Source organism: Oryza sativa, chromosome 10 (assembly GCF_034140825.1).
Source record: "Oryza sativa Japonica Group chromosome 10, ASM3414082v1".
Classification (NCBI taxonomy): domain Eukaryota; kingdom Viridiplantae; phylum Streptophyta; class Magnoliopsida; order Poales; family Poaceae; genus Oryza; species Oryza sativa.
In genome coordinates this window covers 15,955,490-15,973,029 of record NC_089044.1, presented here as the reverse complement: position 1 = coordinate 15,973,029, position 17,540 = coordinate 15,955,490, and the positions used below count along the sequence as shown (strand labels likewise).

Here is a 17,540-nt window from a genome sequence, read left to right as displayed (position 1 = left end):
CGGAGAAGAGAGAGAGGCAGAAGACGGGGAAGAGAGAAGTAGAAGATGATGGCATTTTCGTCCAAAACATACATAATACGTATCTGAGTAGCACCACTCAGATTACAAATAAATATCAATGGCATCGTTACAGATACGCGAATAGTAATAGTATATTTTAAAACCAATAAATTTTTAATGGTATGGATCTAATTAACCCTTATTTTTTAGGTTGCGTTCATTGTGGGTGGCTAGGAACAAATCTCTTGCACACGAAAAATGGAATGATCTATTAGCGCATGATTAATTAAGTATTACTTTTTTTAGAAATAAAATAATATGATTTTTTAAGCAACTTTCATATAGAAACTTTTTAAAAACCACACCGTTTAACGCTTTGAAAAGCTTACATGCGGAATAAAGGGAGAGGGGTTGGGTGCACGGAGCAACGAACACAGCCTTAGACAGTGGAAGTACGGAGTATTGTGGTAGGTACAGTTCGTAGGTACGCCTAGGTTCACGTGGACGTGGACGTTTACGCGTGTGTTGTGTGCGCCAGTGAGGACGGCCACGCACGACGCCTCTTCTCCTCTCGCCGTCTCGCGCAATCGCGCGGCCACAAATAACGCCGCTCCACCTTTTCGCTCCCGGCTCCTCCTCCTCCTCTCATCCTCTCCTCTCCCACTCCACACCCAGGCACCCAGCTCGAGCGCGACTCGGCAAATCCATGGCTCCCACGGCGGCGTCGGCGGCGGCGGGGGAGGAGCAGCAGGCGGTGGGGCTGGCGGCGCGCGACTCCTCCGGCCACCTCTCCCCTTTCGCCATCTCCCGGAGGTACATATGCAACCATATACGTCACCATCGACGCCCTACCTACCTAGCTAGCTGTCGTCGCATGCGTGCGCCGGCCTCGTCGCCGCCGCTGCCGTGGTGGGACGACGGTCGTCGGCGTACGGACGGCGGTGGTCTCCGGCCACTTGGGGCGCTCTGTCCGTACGTACGTACGGTGGTGTGCTTTCTCATGTTTCTGCCGAATAGTATATATATAGTGTTTATTTGTTCCCATGGACTTGACGTCTAGATAACGATATTTTGGCCGTGTTTAGATCCAAAAACTTTTTCTTTAAAGCTTTCAACCTTTTCATCACATCAAAACTTTCCTACATATATAAACTTTTAACTTTTCTATTACATCGTTCTAATTTCAACCAAACTTTTAATTTTGATGTGAACTAGGATACGGTTTATCAAAAGTATTGCTGGAACTGGAACCTAGAGCCTCATCGTTTGGCATATTCATATGCTTATCAGCCAAAATTTGAATTTTCAACGTTAAATTTGGAGCTGATTTTGGGTTTTTTCGTCGAAGTTTATTTTTCGGCCTTTACTTTTAGATTGGTAAGAACACATATATAAAAGTTTTATTTACAAATTGATTTTCGTTTGTAAATATACCTCCGAAAATATGCCAAACGGTGAAGCTGCTAGTTTCTCGTGCAAATTTCATATGAATTTCGCTGGTAACTACTGTGACACTTTAATTTGCAAATTCCTCTAAGTTCACCTGTGAGTTGATTAATAATTAATTGGGTGCTCATTTTGGAATCTATTACTCCCTCTGTCCCAAAATATAAGGGATTTTGGAGAGACGTGACATATTCTATTACTACTAATCTGGACAGACTATATGTCTAAATTCGTAATATTAGGATATGTCACATCCCTTATATTATGGGTAGTTCCCTAAAAGTTTTTTTTTTTTGAAAAACATCACATCGAACCCTTGAAGACATGCATGGAGCATTAAATGTAGATGAAAAAAACTAATTGCACAATTATGATGGAAATCGCGAGACGAATCTTTTGAACCTAATTAGTTCATGATTAGCCATAAGTGCTACAGTAACCCACATGTGCTAATGGTGGATTAATTAGGCTCAAGAGATTTTTGTTTCGCGGTTTCCAGCCGAGTTATTAAATTAATTTTTTCATTCATGTTCGAAAACCCCTTCCGACATCTGGTCAAACATCTGATATGATACCTAAAAATTTTTATTTCACCAACTAAACAGGCTCTATGGGACGGAGGGCTAGCTAGTTTCATTAATTGCTTGCATCTATTCTGCTCTGTTTCCTTCTATTACAAAGAATATTTGAATAATAAAATGATATGTTTAGGTGAATATAAGTAGTCAAGTAGTAGTACTGTTGATTGCTGCTGCCTTCAATTATGTGTTCCTGTCTGGGCAAATCTCAACTGCAGATAACTGTTCCATGTAGCGCAGGCAATTGCAGGAATTTGCATGCTCTATATATAAAAGGAAAAAGTACGAATTACCCCCCGAACTATCGCGGTCGTCCGAATTACCCCCTAAACTATAAAACCGGACATTCTTCATCCCCAACTATGCAAACTAGACGAATTACCCCCCTCGAATTAATTTAGAGCGGTTTTGTTCAACGTGGCGCACACGTGGCAATCCAGTCAGCGGTTTTTAATTAAAAAATTGTGGGACCCGCATGCCATACTCTTCTCTTCTTCCTCTCTCTCTATAGAGCTCTCTCGCTTTTTCTGTCTCGTGGCTCGTGGGGACGGCGAGGATGGCGACGGCGGAGGCAGCGGCGGCGGCGGCGAGGCGAGGCGGCGGCGGAGGCAGCAATCGCGGGGAGGCGAGTGACGGTGCAGGGCGGCGGCAGAGGCGAGCGGCGGCGGGAGCTCGCACTGCTCGCGGAGGAGGCGAGGCGGCGGCGGCGGCGGCGGAAGAGGCGAGCGGCGGCGGGGTGCAGCGGAGGAGGCAGCGGCGGCGGCGAGGCGAGGCGGTCGGCGAGCCCGGTCGAGCTGCGCCCCCTCCACGGCGAACCCACCGGCGGTGACACCGACCGCCACGCCTCTTCCCTCCCCCATCTTTCGACGCCGACCGCCACGCCTCTCCCCTCCCCAATCTTTCGTCGGCTGCCGCCGCTCGCCTCCTCCGCCGCCCTGCCCCGCCACTCACCTCCCCGCGCTCGCTGCCTCCGCCGCCGCCTCACCTCGCCTCGCCGCCACCGCTGCCTCCGCCGTCGCCGTCCTCGCCGTCCCCGCGAGCCACGAGAGAGAGAGAATAGAGAGAGAGGAAGAAGAGAAGAGTATGGCATGCGGGTCCTACAATTTTTTAATTAAAAAAACGCTGACTGGATTGCCACGTGTGCGCCACGTTGGACAAAACTGCTCTGAATTGGTTCGAGGGGGATAATTCGTCCGGTTTGCATAGTTGGGGGTGGAGAATGTCCGGTTTTGTGTTTTAAGGGGGTAATTCGGACGACCGCGATAGTTCGGGGGGTAATTCGTACTTTTTTCCTATATAAAATATACAATCATTTATGTGGGCCTTCTCATCTTTGTTTAGCCTTTTCAAGTACCTATTGTGACTTGTGTGGTCAAAATCTTTTTCTAAATTTATGTGGGAAAAGAACTGAATCCTGTAATGCAAATATGCACGTGTTCCGACTTGTGAGTTCTTGCTGGTGGATTAGCATGTTTTGGCCGTCTCTTGTTACTTCTGCTTGCCAAAGCGTTTACGGAAGCATCAAGGTGTTTATAAGAATTACTATTTACAAAATTACAAGGTTTTACATTTCGATGACAAAAGTTACATCCACCGAAATTTTTAAGTTTCCAATGTTTTGATAAATTATTTTTGAACTTCTTAACAAAATTTGATCAGCTACGAGGCCAGCACATACTACTAGCTAGCGTTGTGCATCTCAATTTTGGAAATTTCAAACCTTAATTCGCTATTTTGGTTGGGCATGCATGTTTGTCCTGTGTCGTCGAACTGTGCAGCCATGTTTTTCTTTTGGGATTTTGTGAGCTAAAATCCATTCTGGTTCTTTTCATCAATTGGCTGGCTAGTGGCTCACTTTTCTGGCAGCTGGTCGGTTGCAGTACATTCACAACCTTGAAATTTTGTGATAGCTACTTGGCTGCACTGCATATGGTGGTTGATGAGTCCATACTTTTCTGGTCCTGAATAATTTGTCTTTTCCAAACGGGTAGTTTGAATTTGCTTTAGTTACTGGTTATGGTTGTAATTTGCTGAATCTCTTTTTGCGGTCATATTTACTAGTATGGCTGTATCGATGGACAGCTTTGGACGATCTGCATGAACGAAATTCATAAGTCAACAGAACAGGGTTAAGTCAACTAATTTGTTTGGTTTCAGTTTGGGGTGTATACTTTGCATATAGGATCATCTGAATCAAAATCTTTCTTCTGGCTGCATTACAATTATGCATTGTAGTAGTTTCTGATAATTACTTGCAATTCTGCAGGAGCACTGGAGATGACGATGTGGCGATAAAGATTCTGTTCTGTGGAATCTGCCACTCTGACCTGCACTGCATCAAGAATGAGTGGAAGCACTCCATCTACCCACTTGTTCCTGGGTAATGGAATTTCCGAAACCCCGCACCGGCACGCTCAAATCTCGTCCGAAATTTTCTGTTTTTTACATTTTTTTTGTGAATTTGGTCTAATTTTATTTAAATTCAGTCAAATTTTCAAATAATTTCGTCTCGAAATTTCTAAAATTTTGGCAACCCCCGGCATAAAATCCAATTTCAAAATTGAAAACCCTGATCAAGCCTATATCCATGGCTATCTGCTTCTGAAAATTTTAAACAAACACAAGCTTGAACCTCCCGATCGACGCGTATGCAGGCACGAGATCGCCGGTGTGGTGACGGAGGTGGGGAAGAACGTCACCAGGTTCAAGGCCGGCGACAGGGTCGGCGTGGGGTGCATGGTGAACTCGTGCCGGTCATGCGAGAGCTGTAACAATGGCTTCGAGAACCACTGCCCGGAGGGCGTCTTCACCTACAACTCCGTCGACAAGGACGGCACCGTCACCTACGGCGGTTACTCGAGCATGGTGGTGGTGCACGAGCGCTTCGTGGTCATGTTCCCGGAGGCGATGCCGCTCGACGTCGGCGCCCCGCTGCTGTGCGCCGGCATCACCGTGTACACCCCCATGAAGTACCACGGCCTGAACGCGCCGGGGAAGCACGTCGGCGTGCTCGGCCTGGGCGGGCTCGGCCACGTCGCGGTGAAGTTCGCCAGGGCGTTCGGGTTGAAGGTGACGGTGATCAGCTCGTCGCCGGGGAAGAAGCGGGAGGCGCTGGAGCGGCTCGGCGCCGACGCGTTCGTCGTGAGCAGCAGCGCCGAGGAGATGGAGGCCGCGAGGTCCACCATGGACGGCGTCATCAACACGGTCTCCGCCAACACCCCCATGGCGCCGTACCTGGCGTTGCTGAAGCCCAACGGGAAGATGATCCTCGTCGGCCTCCCGGAGAATCCCCTGGAGGTCCCTCCCTTCTCTCTCGTCCACGGTAAGCAAGCTCCATCGTCGAGATCGAGCTCGATCGCCACCGCCACGGCTAGCTGCACCTTGATGATTTATGATGATGATGCAGGGAACAGGACTCTGGCAGGGAGCAACATCGGCGGCATGGCGGACACGCAGGAGATGATCGAGCTGGCGGCGAAGCACGGCGTGACGGCGGACATCGAGGTGATCGGCGCCGACGACGTGAACACGGCCATGGAGCGCCTCGCCAAGGCGGATGTCAGGTATCGCTTCGTCATCGACGTCGGGAACACCCTCCACGCCGCCGCCGCCGAGTGATGGCATCGCCTGCAAACTATTCGTGTGGTCTGTAATCTGTATGAAATTGTTCATGGTACGTACACGATATATAGATTGTGGCGTGTCATGGCGTATAGGAATGAACCCGATCGAGGAAGCTATTGTTGGTAGTCTGATGCTAGTCAGCTCAGTGTTTGACTGTTTGCATTTACGGATTGAAATTGAGCTTTGTGTGGCCTAAGTTTTATTTTCTAAAGATTTCAAGTGAATTTCGTTTTATTCGAATGAAATTCCAGATCTTTATCTCTACTTCCGGAAATGCTAACTCAGCGCCTAGGCGGTAGGTCACACATAGGTAACGCACACGCGGCGCAGTTAGGTTTCTTTTTTCTTTTTTTTGGGATTCTTTTCCGAAGGCACGTACATCTAAAGTAACTAACCCGGTTAGTTTTAGATAAGGATAATAATTAAGGTAAGATTTGTCTTTTTTCGAAGATTTTTTTAAGTAATAGATTAAAAAGAAATCTACATGTGAAGTCAATTTTTAAAAACTTTCAACTCAAAATGTGAATTTTTTAAAGTCAAATTTTAAAAACTTTCAACTTTTCATTTTAAATTTAAAAAACTTTCAACTTAAATTTTAAACTTTCAACCCAGATTTGAAAACTTTCGACTCATATTTAAAAACTTTCAAATTAAAATTTGAAAACTTTCAACTCAAATTTTAAAAACTTTCAAGTTAAAATTTAAAACTTTCAATTCTACATTTGTAAAGGAGTGTGCGAAATATTGGAAAAAATAGGAAAGAAATGGCAAAAAAAAAAGAAAAACGCGCACGGAGGCGCCAAAATGGGAAAAAAGGTCGGTAAGTCAAACTCAATTTCAATAACTACTGTGAACACACACGCTGTCCTCTTAATTGTACCACAAGATCATTACACTTGACAGCCGCCATCGGTCGAGCTCGAAGGTCGCGTCGGCGCAGACCGCACGTTCCTTGTTTGACAGTCGACCGTACACGTGTAGCTGCACATCGGGAGGCGGGGCGACGCCGGCGACGGCGCCGGGCGGCGGGGCCTGCTCTCCGGCGCCGCCTCCGCCGTGCGGCACCCCCTGAACACCGTCACGGCGAAGCGGACGGTGAAGCGGTCGTCCTTGGCGCAGCCCGCCTGCTCGAACGCGTCCCTCCTGATCACCATGCTCTGGCCCCTGCCGTCCACCGCGAAGCTCAGCACCCTGCCGGTGCCGGAGCAGACGCCCGCCTGCGGGCTCCCGCCGTCGCCGAGCAGGTCGAACCTGACCTGCGCCACCACCGCCGCGGCGGCGGCCTTGGCCTTGGCGGCACGGCGGAGGCGGAGGAAGAACTGGATCATGTCGGCGTCGCCGGCCGCGGCGAGCTTGCCGTTGGGGTAGAAGTCGACGCACCACTCGTGCCCCCCCGCGGTGAACGGCGGCGACGTCGCGCATTTCCCGGTGGGCAGCATCGCCTTGATGTGGGAGTAGCCGTCGATGGTGAGGTCGAAGTGCTCGCTGACGGTGTCGGCCACGATGGCCGCCGAGCCGCAGCGGCGGCGGCGTTCGCCGGAGCTGGACGCGGAGGCGCCCATGCACGCACGCGCGGTGAGAGTACTACTACCTGAAGAATTGATGTTAAATTTGTTAATATAACTGGGTAATTTTGATCTTAAGTTCTTAATTAACGAGATATATTAACGACGCGCGTGTTAGTGAGGGAACGAGGAGGAGAGCCAGCCACTGTTGGTCGGACTCGGAGACTAGCTGCGTTCTCCAAAAAAAAGACTCGGAGACTTGTTGGTATCGGACAAGTTCTTAATCAGATGGATCAATTAGGTTAATGCTTCGGATAAGATGACAAAACTATTAGGCAGAAACCGGGCCGGTCTGGTTGGGCCGTTTATTAGAACAGAACTAGCGCGCGTCCAAATCATGGTTCAGCAATTCCGATTTAAATTTTGGAAAAAATATTGTAAACTCTTGGCAAAATCGCTAATTAGCGATTAGTCGCGCGCCACTCCCCCACACGGTGAGACACGTGGGGCGCGTGGAGGGGAGGGGCGGGGGGGACATCGCAGGGGAGTGGACACCTGTCCCCCCTTTTCCGTTTTCTTTTTATTTCTTCGGTTATTTTCTACGTTTTTTTCCTTTTTTTTTCCTTCTTTTCTTTTCGGTTTTTTCCTTCCTTTTTATTTTTTGCTTTTTTATACCTACAGGATACAAAGTTTGTATACGTGTATATATATTTGTATACGCGTATACAAAATTTATATATATTATGTATTTTCTAGTTTTTTATTTTTTTTAATATATACATATATAAAGTTTGTATATGTCCTATATAAACTTTGTATATGCGTATATATTTTTTATGTATTAAAAATATATTCATAAATATATATATATATATATATATATATATATATATATATATATATATATATATATATATATATATATATATATATATATATATATATATATATATATATATATATATATATATATATATATATATATATATATATATATATACACACACACACACACACGTATGTGTATATATAATATATACATATGATGTATAGATACGTGAGAGAGGACTAAAAGAGGGCGACTGACTGCGCGTGGCTGATCGCGAATGGGGCATCTCTTTTATTGGTTTATGTTACTTTAAAGGTATGATTTTTTTTTAGAAAAATCAATAAGATTGATTAATATGTGATATATCAACCCATAAAAATTCAAGGTATGATTTAAATTCTACGTGTTGCAATGAAAAAACAAATTTAACTGTGAATATACGTTAACTAGCTATAGTTTAATTTTTTTAAAAAACTTGTATAAGTTAAAAAAAAATTTTGACCGTAAAGAGAGATTTTATTAATGATAAAACATAGGATTACATTCCTGATTTAACAGCTCTAGAATTTCAGTCGGAGCGCATAACCTCCACTCCGCTTCAACTCCTGAGGTCATAACCATCTGAGCTAACATAAGAGCTATCCTCTATTTGAATCTCTCTTCACTTTGTGCACTTGCACCTGCAACAAGCATTGCATTGCCACTCTTATCTCGGCAATTATGCCTCCCCATTCTGCTCTTGACGCTTGTGTTATATTCAGTCCAGCAACGACATCGGCATTGTCAGATTCAAGTATTATTGGCATATGTATCCAGTTCGTCGCCAACCGAACGCCCTCCAGGCAAGCCAAAGCTTCAGCCTGGGTAGCAGAGCTGCATCTTGGAAGCTTCTTACAAGCTGCAAGAAGAACCAGGCCCCTGCAATCTCTGACAATTATTCCAGCACAAGCATCACCCGTCTCCTTCCTGAATCCAGCATCAATGTTTACCTTAGCCACACCTTCCGGTGGAGGTTCCCATTTAGCAATTTGCACAGCATTGGCATGCACTTTTTCTGTCAGTTCCTCAGACATTGGTCGCTTGCCCTTCTTGTCATCAATCTGTTGTCGGACAGGCAACAGACATGCTTCATAGTTAACCAAGAAGTTGATAGAGACAGCTATAGGATTGGAATCAGCACCATGTACCATCTCATTTCGAAGATGCCAAGCACGCCAAAACATATATAATTTGTATAAGTTAAATTTTAACTTGCATATTTGTAGAGTGATATATCACAGATTAATATTACCATTTTTAAACACTTGTATTTTGATAGGCAATCGTAGTATTTTCAACTGTTTATAAACCAAATCATTTTATAACCAATATGCTTACTAACAGAGCATCGGATCCGTTCTATTTTTTTCCTTGTCACAAGGTAGAGGCGTGTGAGAATTGTTGAACACTAGCACCTTTTCCACATAATCGCATAAGTAAACAATATATACATAAAATATTGGGTGAAACTCTCTCTTTATTAGATCTGATATCATGGTATTTTTCTTGCCTACCAATTTCCTTTTTTATAACATACAAGAAATAGTTATTTTGGGATGGAGGGTGAACCTTCGTTCTATTTTACTTGTTATTTTGGACATCTACAAGGTCTCCAGTACTATAGGGTCCCTCTTGGTTGCCTATGGCTGATAATAAGTTGTAACGGCTTATTAATGATAAAAAATAATTTATGCGTAAAACTTTTACACATGTGTCCTTTGATTTAAAAACAATTCTAAAAAAAACTATGTTGAAAAAATGGGCAATTGTATCAGTGCCCCCACTTTCGAAGCCAATTGCTGTTTTACCCCCATTTTTTAGGGTTTGCATTTTTACCCCCACTTTTTTTAATCTGAAGCAGCCGTATACCTCCATTTCTAACAGCCGGTTTTAACAGTGTTAGTTGTAGAGAAAAGGACATTTATACCCTCGGCTGTTATTGCAATTTTGCCCCCATTTTTTTTTAGTTTTGTATGATTTTGCCCCTACTTTTGTGACTTAAGGTGTAAATAATCGAAACGTGAGAATCTGCTGTGATGTTTTTTATTTTATTTTTTTAAAAAATCACAAAAACTAGACAATTACAAAATTTGACCGAAATTTAAATAAAATTTAGACAGCATTTCGACATAATTTTCACACAACTAGCACAAGTCATATATAAAGCAAGCATTACAAAGTGTCCCATAGAAATAAGCCACCATACATATAAAAGTCATCGACACAACCATTACCAAGTCACGACATCGATCCTCTTCCTGGATTCTGAAACCGATGGCTCTTATCTCATCTCAGAAACTGTTGGTAGAGATGCAGGTAAAAAAGATGGCCATTTCAAGCTCGGAATCTGCTCCATTTCTGTCAGAAAGTAGCAGTAGCAGATAAACAACAACCGTTTCTTCGCATTTAGTTGTTGAACCGGTTGCTGTCAGAAAGGGCCCGGTTGCTCTTGCGAGCGAGCGCCGGCGCACGCCCTCAGCCGCGGCCTCGCGCACCCGCGGCCGCCGCCTCGCGCGCGCCCGCGGCCGCCTCCCCGCCACGCGGGCTCCATCACCGCTGCCTCCGCGCCGCGCCGCCGCCGCCGCCGTTGCCCCTGCGCTAGCTAGGGTTTCGACTCAACCACCCTCAGGGAGACGCACGGTTCAAAGATGGGGATGACCCTATCCATTCCCTTTCCCTTAGGGGTACAAATGTCATTACATAATTTATAAAACCTTTTTTTATTTTCTTTTGTATTTCTTTAACACACAATGTGGGACCTACCAAACGGCTGTCACAAGTAAGGGTAGACGGCTGCTTCATATTCAAAAAGTAGGGGTAAAAATGCAAACCTAAAAAATAGGGGCAAAACAACAATTGCTTTCAAAGTGGTGGCACTGATGCAATTGTCCCTTGAAAAAAAATCAAAATCAAGTCTTAAAGTTCAAAATTTAGCAACGACTTATAAGCCATGCTGTCAGGGTTATGGATACCACATACCTAATAGTAGTTGACTAAATCTCGGCAGGATCCACTACATACCATGTCTTATACGGAAACTGACTTCGGATATGGAGGGAGTTCCGGATAAGGAAGGACAACCAGAGTTCTACATGGAAACGACAAGGACTACTCGAATTGTATCCATATTAGTTTTCCTAGTTCTACTTGGACAAGGGGACACCCATGTGTATAAATACAAGACCCTCTAGGTGGAGAAGGGACACGAGACAATCAACAAACACGGAACAACAGAAGCCACAACATACAAGCCAACATACGCCAAGACAAGACGCCGGATATCGACTTCAGGGATAAGCACGGCTAGTCCCCTACGGTGTCTCCGGATACTGTCAGGAGAGACGAAAGCGTTATCTCTGATCTTGTCGGGCACGGATTCGAGGAGGAAGACTACCCTGTTGTCGACTACGAGTCAGACCTTCAGACAGCCATGTCGACAACAGTTTAGATAGGCTACCCCAAATATTGTACTAGTGTGATAATGGTGAATAAGAGCAATACCGGCTTCGGCCAACAGGATGTAGGGCTATTACCTGACAATTCGATCAGGGGCCCGAACCTGTATAAAAATCCATGTCTCTGTCTCTTTTATCTCAGTCTCGCGTATACCCTAGTACCGACGATCCCCATACTATGCAAATACCGGAATCACGACATCAAACGTCGACACATGCATAGAGCAAACCATGAGAGGCCCTTGATTTTTCATCCCTACTTTTGACTATATGTGATTATGAAAAGCTACCCCTCTTTTTTTTTGTTGATTACTCGATATATGTTTGACCATTCATCTTGCTAAAAAATATATGAAGTTGTTTTTTTTGTGATTTGTTGTGTTATTAAAGGTACTTTGAGCACAAATTTGTAAAACATTTTTAAATAAAATAAATGATCAAACACATTTCTTAATGTCAATGGCATAATACATTATATGCCGCAGGAAGTATTAAAAGTATTACTATATGAAGGTACATTTCATGACAAATCTACCCATATCATTCCTCATGTCAAATTTAATTAATTATTTAAGGTTTGACTACACATTAAATTCACAACAGAGCTAACAAATAATAATTTTGAAAAAAAAAGAGAATACACAGCTGAATATACAATGTATCACGTGAAGAAATTTGCAAGTTTAATAATTTTGCTGAGTGATATATATATCACACATAAATAAATTGTATTAGTTAAATTTTTTTTACGATAATTTGGATGCAATGTCACGTAAAAGCGAGAAGACATCCTCCTACGTAGTACGGTACGAAATTACTTTGCCCTTCTGCATCCACAGTACTGTTTAGGGCGTTGTACACGCTCTGATCTCTTCCGTGCCCGGGAAAGGTAAAACAAACGCAGCAAGGCAAACAACCGGGCTGAATCCATAGTTAAAAGGTGAAGATAAACAAAAGAACGCACATCGATCTAATACCATTTTGTAACGTCCCGCCTTCCCCCAGGCCGGGCCCGCTTACATCTGATAGCTTTTATAGGTCATAGACTGCCCTCACATACTAACACATGTCTTTTCTGCACACTTTGTCCTCACTCGTGTGCACCCGGGAAGAATTTCCCGGTCGGTCACCCATCCCAAATTGCTCCAGGCCAAGCACGCTTAACCCTGGAGTTCTTTGGAGATTGGCTTCCGGAAAAGAAGTTGCAATGAGTATTCTATTAATCCTATTAAGCCCTAGGCCGGGATGTTACACCCTCACCCCCTTAAGAGTGATCGACGCCCCCGTCGATCAACCCCAGGCCAGGAACGTCCTCTCTTGGCCACGTCCATGTGTCCAGTGCCAGCGCATGTGCCATGCTGTGTAACCACTCCCGGTCTACACCAGCCATGCGCACCATGCCTGCGCAACTGCGACACGCGCCCGTGAAACCGCGAGAGTCGGCTCTGATACCATCTCTTGTCACGCCCCGAACTAGTCCCGACCGGAACTAGCCCGTGACGCTCCAAATTAACCTGTTAATCGATACCAGTCCCAGGAAATAGTGCTGGTATCACAGGGAGACAGAGTATCACAGCAACAGAGGTCTCTTTATTATAGAGTAAAAGTACAGTCATATTGGGCTGCGGACAGATCCCGAGCTCACAACTGCATTACAAAAGGAAAGCGGAAGCCAGGACTTGGTATAACAATTAACAAAGGAAGGATCAAATGCAACAAATTAGGTAGGTCTGCCAATCTGCCTTGCAGACGGGACAACAAATTAAGTGTGATCCTATCAATGTATAATATTTCGCAAGCAATATAATTAAATTTCAAATATAGGCTCAAGATGTTCAAAGGTGGCTTGCCTTGCTCGAGATCTGGAGCTTGATCCTCGAAATCCTTGCATTGCGGGTCTTCGGGCTCCGAAACTACACGCGAAACGGGACAACTCAACAAACGGCGAAAATAAAGCCCTATTAAAGACCTCTAAGCGTGCCACTAGATAGATCTCGAGATTTGGGAAATTTTAGAAGTTGAATGGAGTCAAATGGAATTACAGTTGGGAAGATATTGAATTTATAAGATTATTGGATTTTTGTCTAAAGGAAAAGGATTTAATTAAATCCTTTTTGAAAAAGAAAAGAAAAGAAAGAACAGAGGGATGGAAATTAGACTTTTCCTCGGGCGGCTAGGGCGCGGTCCAAGGTAAATGGAGCGGCTCGGCCGAGCTTAACGGGCCGGCCGGCCCAAGACGGCCCAAGCGCGCGCGCGCGGGAGGGAGGAGAGAGAGTCCGGTGGACCGGGCTCACCACGCGCGGTCCCGGGTGGGACCCGCTTGTCAGCGGCTTGGCTCACCGTGCGGAGGGAGTACGTGGCTCATGCGCGCGGGCGGGGAAAGGACGCGGTGCACGCGCGCGGTCCGTGGTGGACGCAGGTGCGGCGGGCCCACGCGCAGCCTCACGGCTCGCGGTGGAACGCGCGCACGGGGAGGGACTGACCGGGGTCGGCTCGATCCGGTCTAGGCTGAGCTGGCGCCGACGTGGCACCTACGTGGCGGCCACGTGGGCTGGCGGGAGGTAGACGACGACCCGGCCGCGAATGGACGGCGGGCGGCGGCGGCGAGCGGCGGAGCGAACCACGGCGATACGGGCAAAAGCGTGCACACCGGGCGGTTGCACGTGACAAGGGGAGACGAGCCAACGGCTCGGATTCGTCGGAGGTTGCTCGACGGCGGCGGATTGCGGCGGTGGCAACCGGCGGCGGGAGAAGAGGGAAACGGCGACGAGGTCACGAGAGGTCGATTCCCGGCGGTGAGAGCATCTATGCGGCTTCAGGAGCTCGACGCTAGCGTCGGATTGGGCGGAACTACGCCGAGCGAGGCCGGCGACGAGCGGGTGCTACGGAGCTCGAGCGGCGACGGCGGCGAACACACGGCGAGCGACGGCAACGGTCGGGGCGGCGCCAGCTAACTATGGGGAGGCTACTCAAGCTACTACCGAAAGCTAGGGGGAGGAGATGGAGCGAGGAGGAAGAACGGAGAGAGATATCACCGAGAAGAGGAGGGGCGCTGTGACGAGAGGCCGGCGATTAACACAAAAGAACACACAACGATCTGATAGTTATTGTTTCGTGTTGCTATTAGTGAGAACATAATCTGTACAATCTATTCCTCATTCACGGATGGCAAGCTTGTTGGACAATAACAACTCATTCACAAGGTGATCGAACGCTTCCGTCGCCATGATTTCACGTAGAACTTTCGGTGTTTTTCGGAGGTACTCAAAGCATGCCTTCTTGAGCCCCTGGCAGCTAGGGCGTTGCTGTTCGACCAATGCCAGCATGCTGGCCACCGTGCCCTTGTTCACGTGCTTGCACAGCTCATGCTCGCACAGCAGCCTCAGCCTCTTCAGGTCGTACCTGTCCGCCGCGACGAGCAGCTGCTGCGACATGGCCACCGCGTCGCGCTTCCTCATCCCGGGCAGGGCGTCGGTGTACATGAAGTCGAGCAACGCGTCGAACACCTGGGGGTCCATGTCGTCGATCCGGATGACGCGCCCGGCGTCCCGCTCCACCATCGGGCCGTACAGCTCCGCCTCGAACACCGGCGACCGTGCGGCGAGCACGCACCGGTGCGCGCCGAACCGTCGCGCGCCGGAGCCGGCGCCGACCTGGAACGTCACGTCGGCGCCCACCGCGCGCGAGCGGAGGGCGCCGAGCTGGTGCCCCAGGTCGGCCGGCGGCACGTGGACGGACGACGCCACGGAGGCGGCGGCGGCGGCGGCGTCCGTCTTGGCCGTGGCGTACCGGCCGACGACGCCGACGTCGCACCGGATGGTGAGCACGTCGTCCACGATGCGCCCCGAGCTCTCCAGCTCGTCCTTCTTCCAGAACGCGTAGTAGCCCCAGCTGTTCTGCCCGGCGCTGAACTCGTGCACCGCGGCGGCGCGCACGTCGTCGTCGGGCGGCGGGTCCATGAGGTCGTTGGAGACCTTGTCGACGAGGCGTAGGAGGAAGTAGGCGGTGACGGACTTGGGCGGGTAGCTGTCGATGACATAGTCGAGGTAGACGGCGGCGTAGTCGGCGGCCTCCGCCGTCTCGCCGCTGGGGAAGTAGCGGAGGTACTACTTGTGGAACCCTCCCGCCATGAACACGGACGAGCTGACGCACCGGCCCAGCGGGGTCATCGACTTGATGCGGGAGTGGTTGCGGATCTCGAAGAGGTGGTACCCGCGAGACGTGCTCACGGCGACGCCCGAGCTGGAGCACGGCGGCGGCGGCGGCGGCTTGCTGCGGCCGGCGGACGACGACGCCGAGGCGCCCATGGTGTCTAGATACGCCGGAATTGGATGTTGTAAGCGATCGAACGATCTTGCCCGCTTAATCACTTATTAAAGGTCGCGAATAGATCGAGATTTCGTCTAGTGTTCGTATTTAGTTTAGTCATCTGATTTGGACTTTGGTTGCGATCACGTACGTGCAGCTAGGGGGCGAAATCGGGTTGGGTACGGTCACCGTATTTTCGAATCCTTCACATATTTTCTTTCACATTCAGAATAGAGTACGGGTTGTCAGGTAGTAACATATTACTCACACCCGTATCATAATTTATTTTTGTTCTCAAAAATTAGATTTAGGAACGGATATCAATTAGCATATCTAATTCATGCATATTAAATCTAGGGAGACAATTAAAGTGTTATAGGTTTCAAAAAAATTAAAGTGTTATAAAATATATCAAAGAAAAAAATATGAAATATTTGTGAGCTTGTATAATCGTGATTTACCAGTCTTGTAAAATAAAATATTGTATGTGTTTGATAATATATGGGACATACGAGCAAATATGACTCTTTCCGTATTCTAGCCTTTTTTTAAAAAAAAAACTCGGATATTACCGTATATCCCACGAGCCTCAGGCCAGGTGGGTCGGCGGAAAAGGGAGTACTAGCATTCGAAGGAAACTAAAGCAAGAAGAAGATGGATAGTAGTGATCGTGTGAAGGAGGGCATGCTTACTAATATGAGAAATCCGTTGATACATTTTTACCCTTAAAATTTACAAATGTAACTATAGTATATATTATAATGTAATGGAAAAAGTACGAATTACCCCCTGAACTATTGAGGTCGACCGAATTACACCCCCGAACTCGAAAACCAGACATTCTACACCCTCAACTATTGAAACGGAATAAATAAACCCCCCAGCTCAATCGGCGGTGTTTTTGGTCTTATATGGCATGCGCGCGGCAGTCCAGTCAGCAATTCTTTAAAAACATAGTGGGACCCACTCTCAAATCTCTCCCATCCTCTCTCTGCCTCTTCCTGTCCTCTCTCTCTGTCTCTCACCGACACCGGCCACCGGAGGCCACCGAGGTTAGGGAGGGAGGATGGAGAAAAGTGGCGGAAGTTGGGGACGAGACGCGCGATGGTCGCCGGTCTCGGTGAGGGTGGAAGGGAGAGGAGCGATGGCCGCCGGTCCCGCGCGAACAATATCGTCGGCACAACCTTCTCCCTTTCCGTGCGACGCCGTAGGAGAGCCGAGGTAGGGGAGCACGGGAAGAGAGCGACGGGGGAGCATGGGGGAGGGTCGGAGCCGGACTGTCGTCACCTCACAGCCGCCGACCACACATGCTTGCTCACGCGTTGCCGTCGCCACCGCCGAGTGGCCCCTCGTGCGCGCGCGGCGCCGTTAGGCATGGAGTGCGGCGGCGTGGTCCGGGCATGGACGACGTCGATGAGTAGGAGGGTGACGCGCGTGGCACGTACGGCTGAAGGAGCTCCGCCTCTGCCGCCGGCCGCTCGTTCTGCCTCCGCCGCCGACCGCCCCGGGAGCTCTGCCTCCGCCACCCGCCGCCCGGGGAGCTCCGCCTCCGCCGTCGGCCGCCTGCCCGCTCCGCCTCTGCCACCCGCTGTTTGGGGAGCTCCGCTTCCCCTCAGCCGCCCACTGCCCGGGAAGCTCCGCCTCCGCCGTTGGTCGCCCTCTCTGCCTTCATCTCTACCGCCTGCCATCTACCGCCAGCACTCAAGCAAGCTCCGCCTGCTCCCGCCCTTGCCCACCCGCCGCCAGTATCGGTGCC

At 48.1% G+C, this 17,540-nt stretch overlaps 2 protein-coding genes across 2 annotated transcripts; one reads left to right on the top strand and one right to left on the bottom strand.

The window, feature by feature from the left end:
* The first annotated feature begins 506 nt into the window (after positions 1-506).
* Positions 507-5,905, top strand: LOC4348690 (probable cinnamyl alcohol dehydrogenase 3). The gene is made up of 4 exons (NM_001404019.1): positions 507-813; positions 4,291-4,404; positions 4,679-5,346; positions 5,431-5,905. Exons 1-4 carry the CDS (start codon positions 707-709, stop codon positions 5,640-5,642), a joined length of 1,101 nt encoding a protein of 366 aa, NP_001390948.1. The 5' UTR covers positions 507-706; the 3' UTR covers positions 5,643-5,905.
* Positions 5,906-14,631: 8,726 nt separating this feature from the next.
* Positions 14,632-15,783, bottom strand: LOC136353547 (BTB/POZ and MATH domain-containing protein 1-like). The gene is made up of 3 exons (XM_066304555.1): positions 15,689-15,783; positions 15,313-15,339; positions 14,632-15,148 (listed from the first exon to the last, which is right to left on the bottom strand). The coding sequence occupies exons 1-3, from the start codon at positions 15,781-15,783 to the stop codon at positions 14,632-14,634; spliced, it is 639 nt and encodes a 212-aa protein (XP_066160652.1).
* Positions 15,784-17,540: the final 1,757 nt, after the last annotated feature.